The following is a 17,807-nucleotide window of genomic DNA, read 5'->3' on the forward strand; positions in this document are numbered from 1 at the left end:
ATAGAGAAATCATCCTTGAAGTCCCTCCTCTCCCCTCTGTTGTCCAGTCCCTAAGTTCTGGTTTCTGTGAGACGGCTCTCATGCAGCCCTCTCTGTCTGTTCTTCCTCCTCACTCCACAGCCACAGCTACCACTGCTGCCTGGATTCCCTACTGTTCCAAAGGTCTGATGGCCCCACTGCCTAGAGGACAATGTCCAGATGCTATTTTGACACAAGGCCCTTGACTCCACTTCCTCTCCAGCTTCTTTTCTGCCTCTTCTTTCCATGGCTCCCAGGTCCTGGCCACACAGAATTTCTACACGTTCCTCAAATGTATTATAACATTCTGTCACTTTGTCCAAAGAGCCTTTCTCTGGTTTCCAACTTTTACTACGAACTTTACCATGTCAGAGAGTGATCATACATTTGTTTACATATGTCTCCCCCAGTGACATCCCAGCCGCCACTTCCTAAGTACGGCGTGAGCCTTTCTTTCTCATCTCTGTCTACCTAGGGACTGGTATATTTCTGAGCACCCAGAGGTATCTGTTGAATGCACAGGCCCTTGGTTCTTGTTATGGTTCTCCCACTCCCTTTGACCTTGGATAAATGGCTTAACTTCTCTGGTCTCCCACTGGTAAGTTTAGAGGATCTGTAAGATCCCTTTGAACAACGATCTGCAGTGGCCCTGACCTTTGTGTGCTGCATGGCACATCCTGCAGGAGCTTCTCTTTCTGTGGTCAGGAGCAACCAAACCAATGGTGGAAGAGTCTAACCAGTGGCATGGAGCCAGCATTTTTCCTTAAACGTCTTTGCAAATATTTTTTCAGCTAAAAGCTCAAGGGAGTAAACCCCTTGGCAAGGTCCTAAGACATGACAGAAGAATGAGGAACTTGCTGGATGATGTCCTGGGAGCCTAGAATGTTCCTGCCTTCACGAGGGAGCCAGAAAGGAGCCCACTAGGCAGCTCATCTTAGAATCATAAAATCTGAGGATCACGAGAGACCTTCAAGGTCATCTGATGCTTAATTCTTCTGTATACAGTCTTAGTACACATGTGACATAAGGAAGTTGGTGAGACGCACCCCACTAATGTTGGAGAGAATGAACCAAAGTCTATACTTCGACCTCCTGATCATAGGAGGAGCCATAGTCAGAACTCTAGGTCAAGAGTTCTTGCCTCTCTTTTGTGCTCAACAGCCATTATGCTTAAGGGAATGACTACATTTTAGTCTATTTGGATGAAGTACATACTTAAGAAATTGTTGATTGTGCTGTTTAAGTGGATCCCTCTACCCAGACAGTTGCTTTCATTGCAAGCACAATACAGTTTAAGTCTGCTCCTGGGAACCTGGCTTTCCCATGACATGACATGCACCAAAAAACAAACCAAAGAAATTTTAATATATCAAGCCAAAGGTAACAAGATCAACTTTTAAAATTCCTCCAGAAACAAAACAAAACAAAACAACAGCTGCTTTCTAAGAACTATAGGCATCAAATTGCTGGAGAGACCCATGTTTTGCCCCTCTTACAAGACAGTCAGAACAGGAATGCGGTTGGAAGTTAGGGAGCTGTTTCTGGTGCTGAAAGACAAGGATGTTCTGTATGACCAAGGACCCGTGACTCTCCTTCCCCTTCGTGCCTGTCCATCACTGTTCTCTTTGATCAGGAGCTCCTGGAAGGCCTGGATGACCCCTAGTGCAGCACCTAGCTCATTGCCACTTAAGATTAGACAGAAATATTCCTCTGCGCCATCCATCTGGAGGCCAAAATGGCCCATTTGGGTAAGAGATGACAGAAGACGGGGTGAAACCCTGAATTCCTGGTAGCAGAAATAACCCTAGGACTGATGGGGAGTCACAAAAGCATTAATTCCTTGACATAAGAGTTACATCAGGTAAGTTCCTTTATCTGATAAATGGAGAAACGATTTGGATTTCTTGTAGGGCTAGAAATGTGATAAATGTGAAGGCTTTCAAGTGTTCAAAAAGCAGGAATGAAAATGATTATTGATAATATAGTAAAAAATGCTTGTGATAAATCATGTCACCGCTTTCTTAAATTCTTTCCAAATTTAGCCTCTGTAAAAAATATACTCCTGTTCCTAATCCTAAAATTGCCACCGGTAATTTTGGCCACCATCTCAGGAAATCTCATACACTGTGAGAATTTTAAAAATGTTTTTGAAAGGTGCTAATAAGTGAAGAGCTTATAAACGGTCTTTGAAATGGCTTTTTCTAGCATCCCCAAATTCAGAAGGAGTCCCAGTATATCAAGTATCTCTGCTGTGATGACGCAAGAATGCTAAATCAGTGGGTTACAGGAATCAGGATCGCCAAGGTGAGAGAGCGTTTCGACTCACCCTATCTTTGCTAACCAGCCTCCTGACCTGGGTCCAGTCTTTGTGCTACTGAGAAACAGCTGATCCATTCTTACTGAGTCAATGCCATTAATGGGTCAATGCCATAGATATTACCTTGTTTATTTGCCCGTTGTTTTTTTTAAGTAAGTGAGAGTGGTCGATACATGGACCTCTCCCATGACCTGAGAGTCAGGGATTTACTTTCACATGAGACATCTCAGATATTGATGTATGGAGAGCTTTGCAAGTGTCGTGTGTAATTAAGAAACGCGAGGTACAATCTGCAGTAGAATTACATAAAGATATATGTCATCACGGTGCGTGGTTAAAGCTCTCCTCTAATGGGGAGGTGAAAGTATTACCTGACTCTGCTAATCTGGAAAATTATTTAACATATGAAAACATGATTTGTGGATTTTTTTTAATTTAAATACATCTACTAAAAAAAGTCTCAGGAAAGGAATAAAAAGAGTAGTCATGAAGTCCTTTTTTCCCTGAATTTGCAGTTTGCAATTGAGTGCAGAATTTGGGATTACTTGCTTTTTTTGTGTTCTCTCCCTAGTATGGAAAGACGCTCTATGATAACTATCAGCGGGCCATGGCCAGGGCAGGGCTTGCCTCTCGGTGGACAAACCTGGGCACTGTCAACGCAGCCCCACCAGCCCCGCCTTCTACAGGTACCTTGCAGAGGGGAGAGTCTGACACCTGTTCAGAGCTCAGAGGTTGTGTTCAAACTTATCTAATGTATTTCATAGAAACAGAACTTTGTAGACACTGTACAGAATACATTCCCTCCTGATGATCAAATTTAAGGTCCCGCCCCCCTCCACACACACACACTTGTATCTATTTCTTTATAAGTGACTTTTAGCAAAGCTCTGACCCTTTTTTCATGATATGCTTGTGGACAAGATGGTGATCACCAGCTTAGGGTGAGCTTGTAGGGAGCTGTGTCTCATTACAGTATAGATGTGATGTTTGTTCGAGGCTCCATTAGTGCCCAGCAGGCTGCTCACACCAACGGTGAGATCATTCCTTGGTGTTTTGCCTCAATAACATCATGGCTAGAGCCCCATACCCAATTCTGGACATCACATTTTAATGGTAATATAACAGCTACTGGTTTATATTTTTAAGAAGGAGGGCAAGACATTGAGGGATGGAGTGGGTACTATGCATTGCTTTACATACACATTATTTCTTGTCCTTACAACCACCCTGCAAGGTATACATTATTATCCTCACTCCACAGTTGAGAGAACTGAAGCTTGGAGAAGCTAGTATGTAGTGCTTCTCAGTGGTTGAGCTGTGATGCAAACACATTGTCTTTATGATAAATAATGGTTGGAAGAACTTGAACCATTTGTGGCCAGTGATTTAATCAATTGTACCTCTTAATGAAACCCCAATAAAAACTCTAGACACCAAGGCTTGGGGGAGCTTCCTGGTTGGTGAACAAGTCAAGGAACCAGGTGGGTTACATGCCCTGACCCCACAGAGAAAGGGGTCCACGTCTAGGACCCACCCAGACCTCGCCCTGTGGGCATCCTTTATAATAAAACTGTAATGGGTGAGTATAGAGCTTTCCTGAGTTCTGCAAGTCATTGTGGTGAATTATTGAACCTGAGGGGGTCGTGGGAAACTCTCAGTTTATAAAGGGCTGGTCAGAAGTGGCGGGTGGCTGGCATTGAAGTGGAGGCAGCCTTGTGAAGGTTGTACCTTAAACCTGTAGAGTCTGGTGCCAACTCCAGGAGGTGTCAGAACTGAATTACAGTCCACCCACTTGGATGGAAACAGAGCCCACATCTTGCCAGGACCTTAGCTCTACCAGTTATGTGTGTGTGTCAGTGGTCATTGGGGATTTGGGGGTGCTGTGAGATGCTATTTTGGTAGGGCACCACTGAGCCCACATCCAGACACAGGCATCCCTCCCATGAAGTTCCCAAGAGAAAGAGATATAGACACAGGAACCATGGCAAATAGAATTCCACGTTTGATCAGCTGGGCTAGTGTTCATAACTCCCAATTCAAGGCTACCTGTTAGAACAAGCTAGAGCATGTGGTTTAAACTCAAAGCCTGAAATGGGCATCTCTCTCCCCTAAGTTTCAGCCCTAGCCAGAGGCAACTATAACACCAGGGATTTAAAGAAAAAGAGGAAGAAAAGAAGGGAGCGAGAGAGGAGGGAGGGGAAAAGGAAGGAAGGAAGTGAGAATGACTGGGCTGGCTCTCAACCCACAGGACTCTGCCCACCGTTAACCTAGTATATAGGAAATCTGGAGGTTGAGAAAAGGAGAGGGTAGGGGGAGTGAGGCTTCTCCAGCATGGGGAGAGGGATTGGGACATCCTTTCCTCCTAGAGGGCTCGGCATACGGTAGACACTGAGTCCATCACAGATCTGTCGACATCAACTACAACCAGGCCCTTAATACTGCCTGTGGCTCTTACTGTGTTTCTCTAGACCAGTGGTTCTCGACCAAGGGAGACTTGGACCCCCAGGGAAGACTTGGCAATGTCTGAAAACATGTTTGGTTGTCATGCTTTGGGGGGTGCTTGTGTCATCTAATGGGTAGAGGCCAGGGATGCTGCCTGTCCTGCAATGCACAGGACAGCCCTGAACAACAAAGAATTGGCCAGTCCCAAATGTCAGTAATGTTGAGAAAACCTATCCCAGTCAGTGTAATCTCCTAGTTTCTCTAATTGTTTCAGACATTCTTCACTCTCCTCAGATTTCCAATCTCTAGCCCCTTTACTCTCAGCAAAAAAAAAAAAATGGAACCATCAACTTTCCACCACCAAACCCAGTGACTTACCTGCATCTACACCCATCCTAGCCCATGTCTATTGTGTTACCGCCTAACAAGGGCTGATTCTTCCATGCATGCTCTCGTCCCCTATTCTTGCCCCAACTGGAGTCCTGCAGCGCAACTCTGATGCTGCCCCTGGAATTAGCTCAGACCCCAAAAGGGCACAGTCCTAATAAGGCTGCCCTTCCTTCAGATGCCAGCCACACTTCAGGGGTCCCCAGGCCACCCAAACTTTTGACCTACCGGCCACAAATCTGGGGGTTTCCCAGAACCCCCTTAGGTTCAACAGTTCAACTCACAAAACTTGGGAGAGTGCTATCCTTATTGTTACAGTGTTATTATAAAGTATACATCTGGGACTTCCCTGGTGGCGCAGTGGTTAAGAACCCGCCTGCCAACGCAGGGCACACGGGTTCGGTGGGGAACCTCTGGTCCGGGAGGTTCCCACATGCCGCAGAGCAGCTAAGGCCGTGTGCCACAACTACTGAGCCCGCGTACTGCAATTACTGAAGCCCGCTCGCCTAGAAGCCTGTGCTCCACAACAAGAGAAGCCACCGCAATGAGAAGCCCATGCACCACAACGAAGAGTAGCCCCCGCTCACTGCAGCTAGACCACACGCAGCAATGAAGACCCAACGCAACCAAAAAATAAAGTAAGAAAGAAAAATTTTTAAAAATTAAAAAAGTAAGTAAAGCATACACATCAGAACCAGCCAAACGAAAGATGAATAAGGTGAGGTCTAGGAGGGTCCCAGATGAAGAGTTTCTGTGTCCTCTGGAATCAGGGTGCATCACCCTTCCAGCACATGGATGTATTCACCACCAGGAAAGCACCACTGTCCAGATTTTTTATTGGGATTTCATTCATCGACATGATTGATCAAATCATTGACCACGTGACTGAACTCAATTTCTAGCCCCTGTTCTCTACTCTGCCGATGTCGGGCTGGCCCAAAGCCTCAACCCTCTAATCAGTCGGTTGGTCTTCTGGTGACCAGCACCCATCCTGATCCACCTTGTTTGCATAAACTCAGATGTGTTCCTAGGGGCTGAATAACAAAGACACTCTGATAGCTTGGAAAATACCAAGTTCTGTGCCAGGAACCCAGGACAAAGACCAGAGAGATGCATGATTATGCCATTCTCTTCTACTTTCTCTCCTGCTCTACTGTTTTCTTCTCATCAATATCGCGCCCTTCTTCAAAGAAACAAAATCAAATTTAAAACCCTCCTACAACTCCAAATCCCCCTCCAGCTAGTGCCCCATCTGACAAGCAACTATTCTAAAAGGTGGACCATATTTGCTGTCTCCATTTTTCTACTTCCTTTTCACTCTTCAACCCATTTCAGTCAGGCTTCTGTCTCTACTACCTGGTGGAAAATGCTCTTGCTAATCTCACCAGCGGCCTCTGTGTTGCTAAATCAAACTACTGTAAACCCCTCTTTTTAGCCCACCTTTCAGCAACCCCAACACAACTGACCACTCCTCCTTGAACCAATCTCCTCTCTTGGCTTTCCAGATATCACACACTCCAAGTCCCCCACCCCGCCCCCCAACTTCTCTGACCACTCTTTTTTAACCTCCTATAGCAACTCTTCTTCTTCTTCTTCTACCCCACCTTAAACTACCCAAGACCCATCAATCCTAACCCTATCCTCATTTTACACTATCTCCCTAAGTGATCTAATCCACCCCCAGCACTGTGTATGAGCTGACCACCTATAGCTACGTAAATCCAATCCAGGCTTCTCTGTTGACCTTCAAACGCATGTATCCAACTGTCTGCTCATTGGCTTCACGTGGATCCATCCCAGACACCTCAAACTCAACATCTGCAAAACTGAGCTCATCCTCTTACCCTCCAGACTTGCTCCCCCATTGTTGTTCTCTGTTTCCATAAATAACATCATCATCTGCCCAATTTCTCCTGCAGAAAACATGCAAGAAAACTCACCTCCAAATCCAGTCACTCCTAAATCCTGCTGATTCTACCTTCTGAATATTGGTCAAATCTGTCCATGCCTGTTTGTCTCCATTGCCTTCAAATCCTAGCCACCATGATCTTCACTTGGCCCCATGGGGTGGTGCTTCAGCCCTTCAGATGCTTTCCAGTGCTCTCAGATTAAGTCCCCAGTCCTTAGCAAGGCCACCAAAACCTGCATGAAATGAGCCTCGTCCATCTCACCTGGCTCTTTCCCCACCCCTGTCTTCCTGTTCCTGCCACAGAGCCCATCTGCTTTTCCCACTTTTTCAAAGCCCCAAGCACCATCCTTTTTCAAGGACTTCTCAGATGCTCTTCCTCTGTTCATGATGCTCCTTGATTTCATGCGGCTAATTCCTGCCCAGCCTCAGATCTCAAATGAATTGTCCTTGGTAGGCCAGTCATAATTAATAATGTGTGATTACTAGTTTAGTGTCTGTTCCCTCCTCCAGACACTGAAGGAAATCATGAGGTCAGGGACTGTTTCTGTCTGGTACACCATAGTTTTCCCAGCACGGACCGCACTGCTGGGCAGATAACAAGCACTCGGCTAGAATTCGAAGATGGTTGGGACGACAAATGGAAAAATGAATTAATACCTGGTAGGGTTTCTCTGAGGGTGAAGTAATGTGAATGCCCTTAATACTAAATGCAAAATGCATGTTCATTCCGTTTCTCCTAAATGAATTGCTTAAATCCAATTTTTGAAGAACACCATTGCAGCAGTCAGATGAGATGTCCATTGATCAAAAAGAAGGATCTTTCCCACGATGGAATATCCGTTAGTAGGTAGTAAATTAACCCATCTTGGTTCTGCTGTAGAGTCTTATTTATCAAAATTAAGCCCTGTAGCCCTACAGAGAAAAAAATGTGATGAGATCTTAAAATAAACCATACTGAGAGCATCCCTGCTTATTACTAAATGCTTCCATTTGAGCATCTAAGGGGAAAGAAGTCCTCAATTTAAACTGTCTTTCAGTTTATGCCTTAGAATGTATTGCCATGAGCACCTGCTGGGTGGGATTTTAAGCTCTAAAGAGCTACATTAGTGACCAGCTCGGAAGGAACTGAAGATGATGAGCTTAGAAGGAAGGGAAACCACTTTCAAATAGAACGTGAAGTTCATTCTTCTCAGTTATACACATACGTACACGACGACCATGATCACATCTTAGCAACAAAGACCCGCTTGAAATGACGCCATCTTTTAAAATTCAGTTCTTCTCGTATATTATTATCCAAGCCTCTCTCTTCGCCTAAACTCATCACACAAAATCACTAGGGCTCTTGGAAAGTGTTTAAGGGACCCATGTCTATCCAGGAGCCCGGGACAAATCAAACCATACATTCCTTGCAACACCCCTCTTCCTCCCGCCGCCAAAATTAAGGTAAATGTCAAGAATAGTGTTGAAAAAACAAATGTTCCTTGGGATCAGAGGAGTTACTGGCTGATGGGCTCACTTGAACCTCGGGCTGTTTGGGGCAGTAGTCAGGGAGCCTCCTTCATCACCCCAACAACTGTTTTCTGAGTCATTGGCTTGCAGAGTGGGGGTCACCCACAGAGGACAGATTTCCTGGGCCTTGGACCCACGAGAGACAGATCAGAACAAGAACTGCAGCCGAGGAGACCTGGCGCGGGCACTAACTCTCCCTGGGCAGGACCTGCTATAAAACCATCTGATAGAGCCTGGAGACAATCAACCCCAGGCCCCGTCAGTCTGATGCCTCCTCCGCTTCAACTTTTCATCTGGAATCCCTTTCCTCTCCTGCCCTCTCCCTCTTCACATGGTTGACCCAGAGTCCTGGAGAGGCAAGGCCAAGTGGTGCAGGGTCACTGGCTGGGAGTCAAACCACAGGCGATTTGTGTGCCTCTGCTGTGATTACCCAATTGAAAATCCCGAGGCATCGTTCTACATCCAAAGTGTTTAGCAACAAGTAATGTATTCTTGATAAATGGCAGGGTTTTTTCTTTTATATTAGGAAACAGCCGTGGAGGCTTTTTTTAGTACTTATTAAATGATTTTATGACTTTAGCCACTATTTTTCATCAGGACTCTTTCGTGGCAATTGGCAGAAATCCAACTCAATCTAGTTTAAGCAACAAAAACCAAGGGGGAGAGATTTATTACGGCACAAAACTAGGAAATCCAGAGGTAGGCTGCTTTCAGGCACAGCGGGATCCAGGGGGTTAAGCGAAGTCATCAAGATACTGTTTCTTTCTTGGGCAGTGTCCCCATGAGGTGGGAAGGACTGCCACTGGCTCTCTAGGCTAACATTTTTCACACAGCTGGAAATCTTAGTACAAAGAGAAAGCCCCACTTCTGAAAACGCCCCGGGAGGGCTCCATTGCATGCTTATACCTAAATCACGTAGCCGCACTGAAGAGGATGCCAGTACAAGTGGTGGGATCGGCCCTTTACAAACCACATGGGTGAAGAAGGGGATGAGGGATCAGTCCCCTCCTGGGAATGCACTTGAGTTCTGTAAAACATGCGGGTCGCATATATGTTTAATAAACTTCCCACCCCTAATTCCTTTGAGGTCTGCCAGAGAGACGTGGCAGCAGGAGGGGTGGTGTTGCTACTTGACAGCTGGGACATTAATACTGTGACCCCAGGACAACCTAGGTCCGAAATCGGTGGCACCTACAGGATATACGAGTTATGTGGGTACCCATGGGTTGTCTCAGGATGGGGCAGAGAACCCACAGAAAAGATTAGACTTCCTGGTAAAGGGAGGACAGCAGCTTGGAGCATCTGAGAGATTGCTGTAGACGTGACTTCTTTTGTTCCCACAGACTGGCAAAGACCTAGACATCCTGGTTACATAGCAATGTGCACTATGTTGTTGAGAAATCAGACTGTGTGTGTTTGGGCAAAAGAAGCAAAAAATGTATATATTGATAATTTGTGCCCTTTAAAGGAATTTCCCCTGTCTTCAGTATTCAGCTTTGGTTTCTGTTTATACAAAGGTGTTTCCATTACCTGTAAAGAAAGATTTTGAATATGCAAACAAAGAGGGAAGAGGGGAAAGAGAAGAGACCAAAGGAAATGAGGAGATGGAGCACTTTGGAATCTAAGGGGTTTAAATCTCTCCGGCGGCATGGGATGGGACGCAAGGCCTTATGAAAAACTCTTAAATTTAAACATCCTAAGACCTTAAGATGTTTAAACCTGTTACTTTCCGCCCTCCAGAGCAAAGATGCGGCTAATCAGAGAGAGACATTAAATAGTCTTAGAGAGAATCTCGTGTTTACGTGGCACACGGTGTAAGTTCTGACAGCACCGAGCAGATGTGCCGAGGAGGGCAGCTCTGCACAAGGAGATGGCTGCTCTTGCTGAATGAGGAGCATGCATTTTACAGCAAAAAGCTGACAGCAGAACAAGTTGTTATAGGCTGTTCCAGCCTTTTGATTGTATAAATGGACATGAACATCTTTTTATTCTGAAATAATTTCAAACTTACAGAAAAGTTGCAAGAATAATGCAAAGAATTTCCATAGACTCTTGACCCAGAGCACCGATCCTGAATATTTGTCACGTTTGCTGTATCATCCCCCTCTCCCCACCCCACCCCCCATATGTTGTCCCTAGACCTTTTTTTTTTTGGAGCCTCTTGAGAGTAGATTGACTACATTGTGTCCCTTTGTCCCTTAAATCTTCCCTTTGTATTTCCTAAAAAAAAAAAAAAAAAAAAAAAAATTAAGGCTATTCCCTTACTAACCACAGTACAGTTATCAAATTCAGGAAATATAACATTTCATGTTGATAGAGTATATTTACGTAAACCACAGCCCATATCCCAGTTTTGCCAGTCGTCTCAATGATGCCTTTACAGCGATGCTCTTTCCTGGCTCCGGTTCCATCCAGATTTGCAGTTTGCATTTAGGCATCATGTCTCTTTCATCCCCTTTCCTCTGGAACATTTCCTCAGCCTTTCTTTGTCTATCAAGACATTAACATTTTTTAAAGAATATAGGCCATTTATTTTAGAGAATGTCCCTCAGTTTACATGTGTCTGATATTTCCTCATAATTCATCTCAGGTAATGTGTTTGGGGCAGGACTAAGCTGCCGTGTCCTTCTCGGGGTATCCCAGTCGGAGGCATATGGTGTCTATTGCCCCTCATTGGAAACATTCATTCTGACCGCTTGGCTAACATGCTGTCCGATTTCTCTCCTGTGCAGTTTTTTCATGTTGTACTTAATAATTCGTACAGAGATACTTTGAGATAGTGCAAGTGTCTGATTCCTCATCAGACCTTCCCTTCTTCCCTGTCTCCTGAAGTACTTAATGACCTTCTTTGAGTTGTTGCATAGATTCTTGGGTTTTTCAAAATATTTGGAAAATATTTAGAGAAGCAAGCAAGCGGTCATTTCATAACTATTTGGCAGGACAGCTGTTACTGAGCAGAGCTAAGGCAAGCTCGGATTCCCTCAGGGAGGAGACCTCCTGTCGGGGTCTGGGAGGCAGTTCAGTCGTGGGAGGAGCAGCCTCAGTGTGTGGAGGGCTGGCTGTCCTCCCCCCGGGATGCCCTCTCAGGAGCCAGAGACATCAACACACAGCTTCTTCTCTCTCACTCTCAAAACTGTGAAACCTCGGCTAGGCACACTTTTGTGCAAAAGGGCAAATAAAAAGGCAGGAAAAGCACATATCAGGACTTCCTGGGGAAAAAAATCTAATTTCAGGATATAGGGGGGGTTTGTATATTTTGCCCAATCCCCTCTGTCCACCTTTTTTTTTTTAAATAAATTTATTTATTTATTTATTTTTGGCTGTGTTGGGTCTTCGTTGCTGTGCGCGGGCTTCTGTAGCTGCGGCAAGCGGGGGCTACTCTTCATTGCGGTGCACGGGCTTCTCATTGCGGTGGCTTCTCTTGTTGCGGAGCACGGGCTCTAGGTGCGTGGGCCTCAGCAGTTGTGGCATGCGGGCTTCAAGAGCGCAGGCTCAGTAGTTGTGGCGCACAGGCCTAGTTGCTCCGCGGCATGTAGGATCTTCCCGGACCAGGGCTCGAACGCTTGTCCCCTGCATTGGCAAGCGGATTCCTAACCACTGCGCCACTGGGGAAGTCCTGTCTACTGTTTTTGTGCTCAAAGTATTTTTTGTTGAGGATAACGTTCAAAAGTTGTTCCCGTACGTAGCATGGTATGAACCCGGATACATCCATTTAGGAAAAATCTTCAACAACAACAATTCTTTTAAAAAGGAGGTTTTCGGGCTTCCCTGGTGGTGCAGTGGTTGAGAATCTGCCTGCTAATGCAGGGGACACGGGTTCGAGCCCTGGTCTGGGAAGATCCCACATGCCTCGGAGCAACTGGGCCCGTGAGCCACAGTTACTGAGCCTGCGCGTCTGGAGCCTGTGCTCCACAACAAGAGAGGCCGCGATAGTGAGAGGCCCGCGCACCGCGATGAAGAGTGGCCCCCGCTTGCCGCAACTAGAGAAAGCCCTCGCACAGAAACGAAGACCCAACACAGCCAAAAATAAATAAATAAATAAATAAAAAGTAAAAAGAAAAAGGAGGTTTTCAAGGTTCATTTTCCAGTCACCAAAAAGTTTTTAAAAGCAGAACATACTGTTCTCTAGGACCCCAGTTAATCCAGATTTTGTTGCTTGTATAAAGTATTCATTTCCCTGAATGTTTTGCTGAATTTCATGAAGTATTGTCATAGAACCTCAGGTTTTTTCGAAAGCTCTGTGTACCTGTGAATCCTTTTGCTTTGGAGACATAAAACTGCTTTGTCTTTTCAGATTAACTCTGAAGAATGTTGAAAATACTTTGCCCACTCTTTTTTTATTGAAGTATAGTTGATTTACAATATTGTATTAGTTTCAGGTGTACAGCAAAGGGATTCAGGTTTTTTTTTTTTTGGATTATTTTCCAGTATAGGTTATTACAAGACATTGAGTATAGTTCCCTGTGTTATACAGTAACTCCTTGTTGCCCACCTGTTTTATATACAGTAGTTTGTACCTGTTAATCCCATACTCCTAATTTTCCCTCCCACCTTTGCCCACTCTTCTCGTCTGTCTTCCTCCCCCTTAGGAGTTAAAACAGGCACCACCCAGGCCAATGGTCAGATCCCCCAGGCAGCACATTCTATGAGTACTGTTCTCAGAGAAGCCCAGAGACATGTTGAAACAACCAAGGTAAGACCCACTTCTATCAGACTGTCACCTGTAAGCCCATATTCTAAACCATTAGCAGTATTCTAATAACTGTTCTTTTAAAAAGAGAAAATAGAGTTCCAACAATTCAAAAGCCACTGTAATTTCATTTAGATAATTGCTTCATATATATATATTTACCTTAAAGTTACATAGGCTAGAATGGAAAATTAAAACCAACTATCACAGCTTCAGGAAAATGTAAGAATTTTTTTTAATGCTGAGGATTGGTAACTATTTTTAGTTTAGCTACATTTATTTTGACTGAAGCAATTTTTTTTTTTTCTTTTGGTTTAGTCAAGTGGTTTTAGCACTCTCTGAAAGTGGCACCTGCATTTTAAGCCCTTGGGATTTTTACTTATTTTTTCTGAATAAATTAGAGCAACATGTTAGTCAGAAGCCCTTTACTAAATGCTATCTGGACCCCAAACCAGATTAGAAGAGTACTGACAGGCTCCCACTATAAAATATTCATTATTGTATTTTTCTGTTAACGTTCTACATACGTCCTCAGGGTGACAGAGAAGAAAACGCATTTTAAAATAATTTCCAAATTGGTATAACATTCTCCATAACTTTTTTTTTTAGTAGAGGAGATTAATGAAGATTCATTTAAATCTATCTAAAAATTATAGCTAAAAGTTATAATTTAGTTATTAGTCCAATTGGTAATGACTCAATTGACTATACAAGTTCCACTGAATATTTCCCATGTATGATTCAAACCAGTCTTAAATGTTTCAGTAGTTTGCCACCTCATTCTCCCCTTTCATTTTGTCCATCAGCCAGTGGTGGGAACAGTTAAATCCTGTATTTATTGAGCTTCTTATAATTTTTGAAAACCACAATAGACCATTAAAAGTTGTGTTTCTCTAATATTCTTGTTAGCTTCTCAAGTCTGACAATCTCATCTTGCAGTGTACTTTCAGCAATTATTATTTTCATGGTTTTTGTAATGCCAACTGAAGAGAAACATTTTTAAATGCTGAAAGCAATAAAAGGATCCCAGAATAGAAATCACTTAACTATGTGTGAACACTAATTCCCAAACTGCCTGTTCAGAAGTTTTTAAAAAATACATCACCAGTTAATTTCTTATCATGCTAAGCAGTTGAACTAAATAAAATAAACTCAATCATAAGGGCACTTTGTTAGGGGAAAAAAAAATTTTCTAATCTCCAGTGGCAAGAGGTTATTAAGCAAAGAAAGAAATAAAATGAAAGCCTGATAAAATGTAAATTGCAATAATTATCACTAAAACAGAGGGATTCAATTCAGCTGCCTGAAACTCCTGGGGGAAGTTGCATTATATAAATATGAGGTGAGCCAGCTCAGGAACAACCTAGAGTCTCAGGACTGAGGGACTGAGCCTCCCCCTCGGGGGCAGACGCTTCCTAAATCCGGAGACTCACTTGTCCGGGAACTGTCATGTCCACGTGGCCGTGTGGTCAAGAATAAATGCTGTTGTCGCTTTGTTGAAGGACAAGAAGCCCGGCCTCGGCAGCCACGACCCCGGAGCGCCCAGGGCCCAGCCCCTTCCCAAGTCCAGCCTGCCTCCGCCCCCTCCCGTGCGACGGTCCTCGGACGTCGGCTGCGGCAGCCCAGGGATGCCCCCCAAGGCCAAGGGCGCGGCCGCCGGCTTCCCCGCGCCGCCCCACGACCTCCTGCCGCCGCCCCCGCCGCCGCCGCCCCTGGAGGACGACGAGCTCCCTCCGCCGCCCCCCGACTTTAGCGACGCGCCCCCAGACTTCGTGCCTCCTCCACCGCCGCCGTCGTTTGCGGTCGACGCGGGGTCCTCGCTGCCGCCGCCACCGCCGCCCCCGCCGCCCCCGCCCGCCCTCGCCCCCGAAGCCGCGAAGCAGACCCCCGTGGTGGTCAAAAGGCCGCCAGCTCCCCCCAAGAGGCAGGCGAACCCAGGACCACCCGGCGGGGGAGGCGGGGAGCAGGATTTCATGTCGGATCTCATGAAAGCTTTGCAAAAGAAGAGAAGCAACATGCCCTAAGGGAAACCTAGAAGTGTCTTTGGGTGATGGGTGTAATCATTGCTAACCTCAAGTGCATTTTTGCTACTTTGTTTCCGTGACATCTTGTTCATTTTAGATACAATATTGAAGTATTCAGACTAGAAATGCAAATAGGAAACGTCTCCCTGTTTCTCAAGTACATTCATAATCCTTAACCTAACACAGAATTTAGAATATCTGCCTGAATGTACATATCTTTCCTGTGTATTTCCACTTCAATGGATTTTATCTTCCCTTCCAAGTTAACTAAAATGATGTTTTATGTTCATTTATTTTATTATGTTATGAAGCATCAAATTAATAAAAGTTTAAATTTTTTTCCTTAAGATGGTATTTCTAGAAATATCAGTATAAATCTAGTGCAATATCAATTCTATTTTATAATATACTTGACCTTTTAAAAATCCTAGGCCTTCTAAAGTCTTGTTGATCTTCGACATATTTTCCATCTCCATCTCAATGACCTCCAGAACTTTCAGAAAAATCGAAAGAAGAAAAAGGGAAAACCAGGAGAGGTAGAGTGAATTTAGTTTCTTTGAGACTCATTGCTTGATTGATTGGAGTCTTGGACATACCCTAGTCTGGTTTTGGTTTTCTAATGGTTGAATAACATAGTAATTGGGGGGAAAAAATAGTTTTTTAGATAGTTTTTGGATTCTGTTATTATAATGCTATAAGTTGCTATAAATAAAAATTTAGAGACAGGAAAAGGCAATCAGATTATATTCTTCAACCAGGAATGTTTTCCCTCAGATAAATTTAATGCTTAATTTTAACAACCAGTTTATCTTAAGTTCCTATTACCCTTATCTCTCTTCACTTTCTAATTGGCTTCTGAGAGTCCTTTTAGATTTTCTTAGTTTTATTTCCATGGTTCTGTTTTATTTTCTTTTTAAATGTAAAACCCCTTAAAATCTTCTTAAAGTGGGTAGAAAATAATAGCTAATGTGTTGGACTTCCCGGGCGGTCCAGTGATTAAGACTCCACGCTTCCAATGCAAGGGGCATGGGTTGGGGAACTAAGATCCCACATGCTGGGCTGCGCGGCCAAAAATAATAATAATAACTAATGTGTTATTTTCGACTTAAGGAAGATAAGTAATCTTATGTTTTAATATTTGGAAAAAAGTAAGCTCTAAATTGACATTTAAAACAACAATGAAAAAGCAAATTCAGATTTTAAAACCAAAATATTTATTAATTAAAACTGGTAAGGTGCACTAAATTTCCCCTAAGCATTGGGACCCATCACTATGGAAAAGGAGGGCTCAGAAGGTAGGACCCAGGGGACTGGGGAAGGGAAAGGGAGAGATGTGGTTGTTATGGGCTTCACAGATGACCCCCAAACCATCAATTCAAACATATTCCTAACTTAACAGAGAAGAAATGAGGCCTGAAGATGTGCTTAACCTACATCTCACAGAGCTGGGTCGCCGCCCGGGTCTCCTAACTTCTATCCATACTGTACATTTACTTTATGGGGAAAAACTGTAAAAATTCAAACATTAAAACGTTTGTGAGTTTTAGCATTAGATAATATGTATTTTAGAAAAGCTACGGAAAAGAATTAACTGATTTTGTGGTCAAAATATTGATATAATTTTGGTGGACCAAAAGGTTGAATGCACTGTCTCTCTCCATCCCTGCCTTTATTACAGGATAGAAAACATTAGGAAATAGATGGTCCAGATGGTCCTTGCTTTGCAGAGTTCAACATGCACAAGTTTCAATTACCACAATTTAGTTAAATAACACTAGTCCCCAACATGGTTCACATTTGCTGCCATGCTATTTTAACTAGTAATTAGTTTTAACTAGTAGTTAATAATTATGCAAAGTACAAACATCGCTATTAGCTCTTCAACCCACACATCACTACATAAATAACAGATACATATCATGAACAGTGACCAGTCGCATCCCTTCTTTCAGCACCGTTAGGGATTGATCAACTGATCGCTGCATATTTGTTATTCAGTTTATGCACAGACAGAAAAGTGTCTTAAGGTGATATGGTATTGTATGTATGTATGTCTTAAGTCATTAACGTTTCGAGATACAGAAATATTCATAGATTAAATGAAACTATGGGAATGTCTTTAAAATACTTGGGGATATAGAAATTATACCTCAATTAAAACAATAACTAGGAACAAGGGGGAGGTGTGTAGGGGTGTAAATGAAGCAAGATTATCATGCGTTGACACTTAATAAGCTGGTTGAATGGTAAATCAGGTTCATTAAACTATTCTCTTACTTTGGTAAATGAAAATTACTATAACAGACAAAAAAGCTTGAGGAGTACAATTAAATTATATTCTTATTTGATGTGCCCCAAATTGCTGGGTACATGGTATTAGATGAAAACTTACAAATTCATTAAAAGATTGTTATAAGATTTTTTAGTTATTGAGAATAACTCAGGTAGTTATTATTCATTAAATTGATTGATTAAAATGAAAATGATCACAAACATGTTCCAGAGAAT

At 43.5% G+C, this 17,807-nt stretch overlaps 1 protein-coding gene across 1 annotated transcript in view; it reads left to right on the forward strand.

The window, feature by feature from the left end:
* The window catches only part of APBB1IP (amyloid beta precursor protein binding family B member 1 interacting protein), a 99,586-nt gene extending 84,214 nt beyond the window's left edge, over positions 1-15,372 (forward strand). Inside the window, exons 11-14 of the mRNA XM_061181617.1 lie at positions 2,224-2,322; positions 2,907-3,021; positions 13,175-13,278; positions 14,778-15,372. Of these exons, the coding sequence (XP_061037600.1) occupies positions 2,224-2,322; positions 2,907-3,021; positions 13,175-13,278; positions 14,778-15,299 (840 nt within the window). The 3' untranslated portion in view covers positions 15,300-15,372. The remainder of the gene's footprint in view (positions 1-2,223; positions 2,323-2,906; positions 3,022-13,174; positions 13,279-14,777) is intronic.
* The last annotated feature ends 2,435 nt before the right edge of the window (positions 15,373-17,807 follow it).

The sequence above is a fragment of the Eubalaena glacialis genome, chromosome 2 (assembly GCF_028564815.1).
Source record: "Eubalaena glacialis isolate mEubGla1 chromosome 2, mEubGla1.1.hap2.+ XY, whole genome shotgun sequence".
Classification (NCBI taxonomy): Eukaryota; Metazoa; Chordata; class Mammalia; order Artiodactyla; family Balaenidae; genus Eubalaena; species Eubalaena glacialis.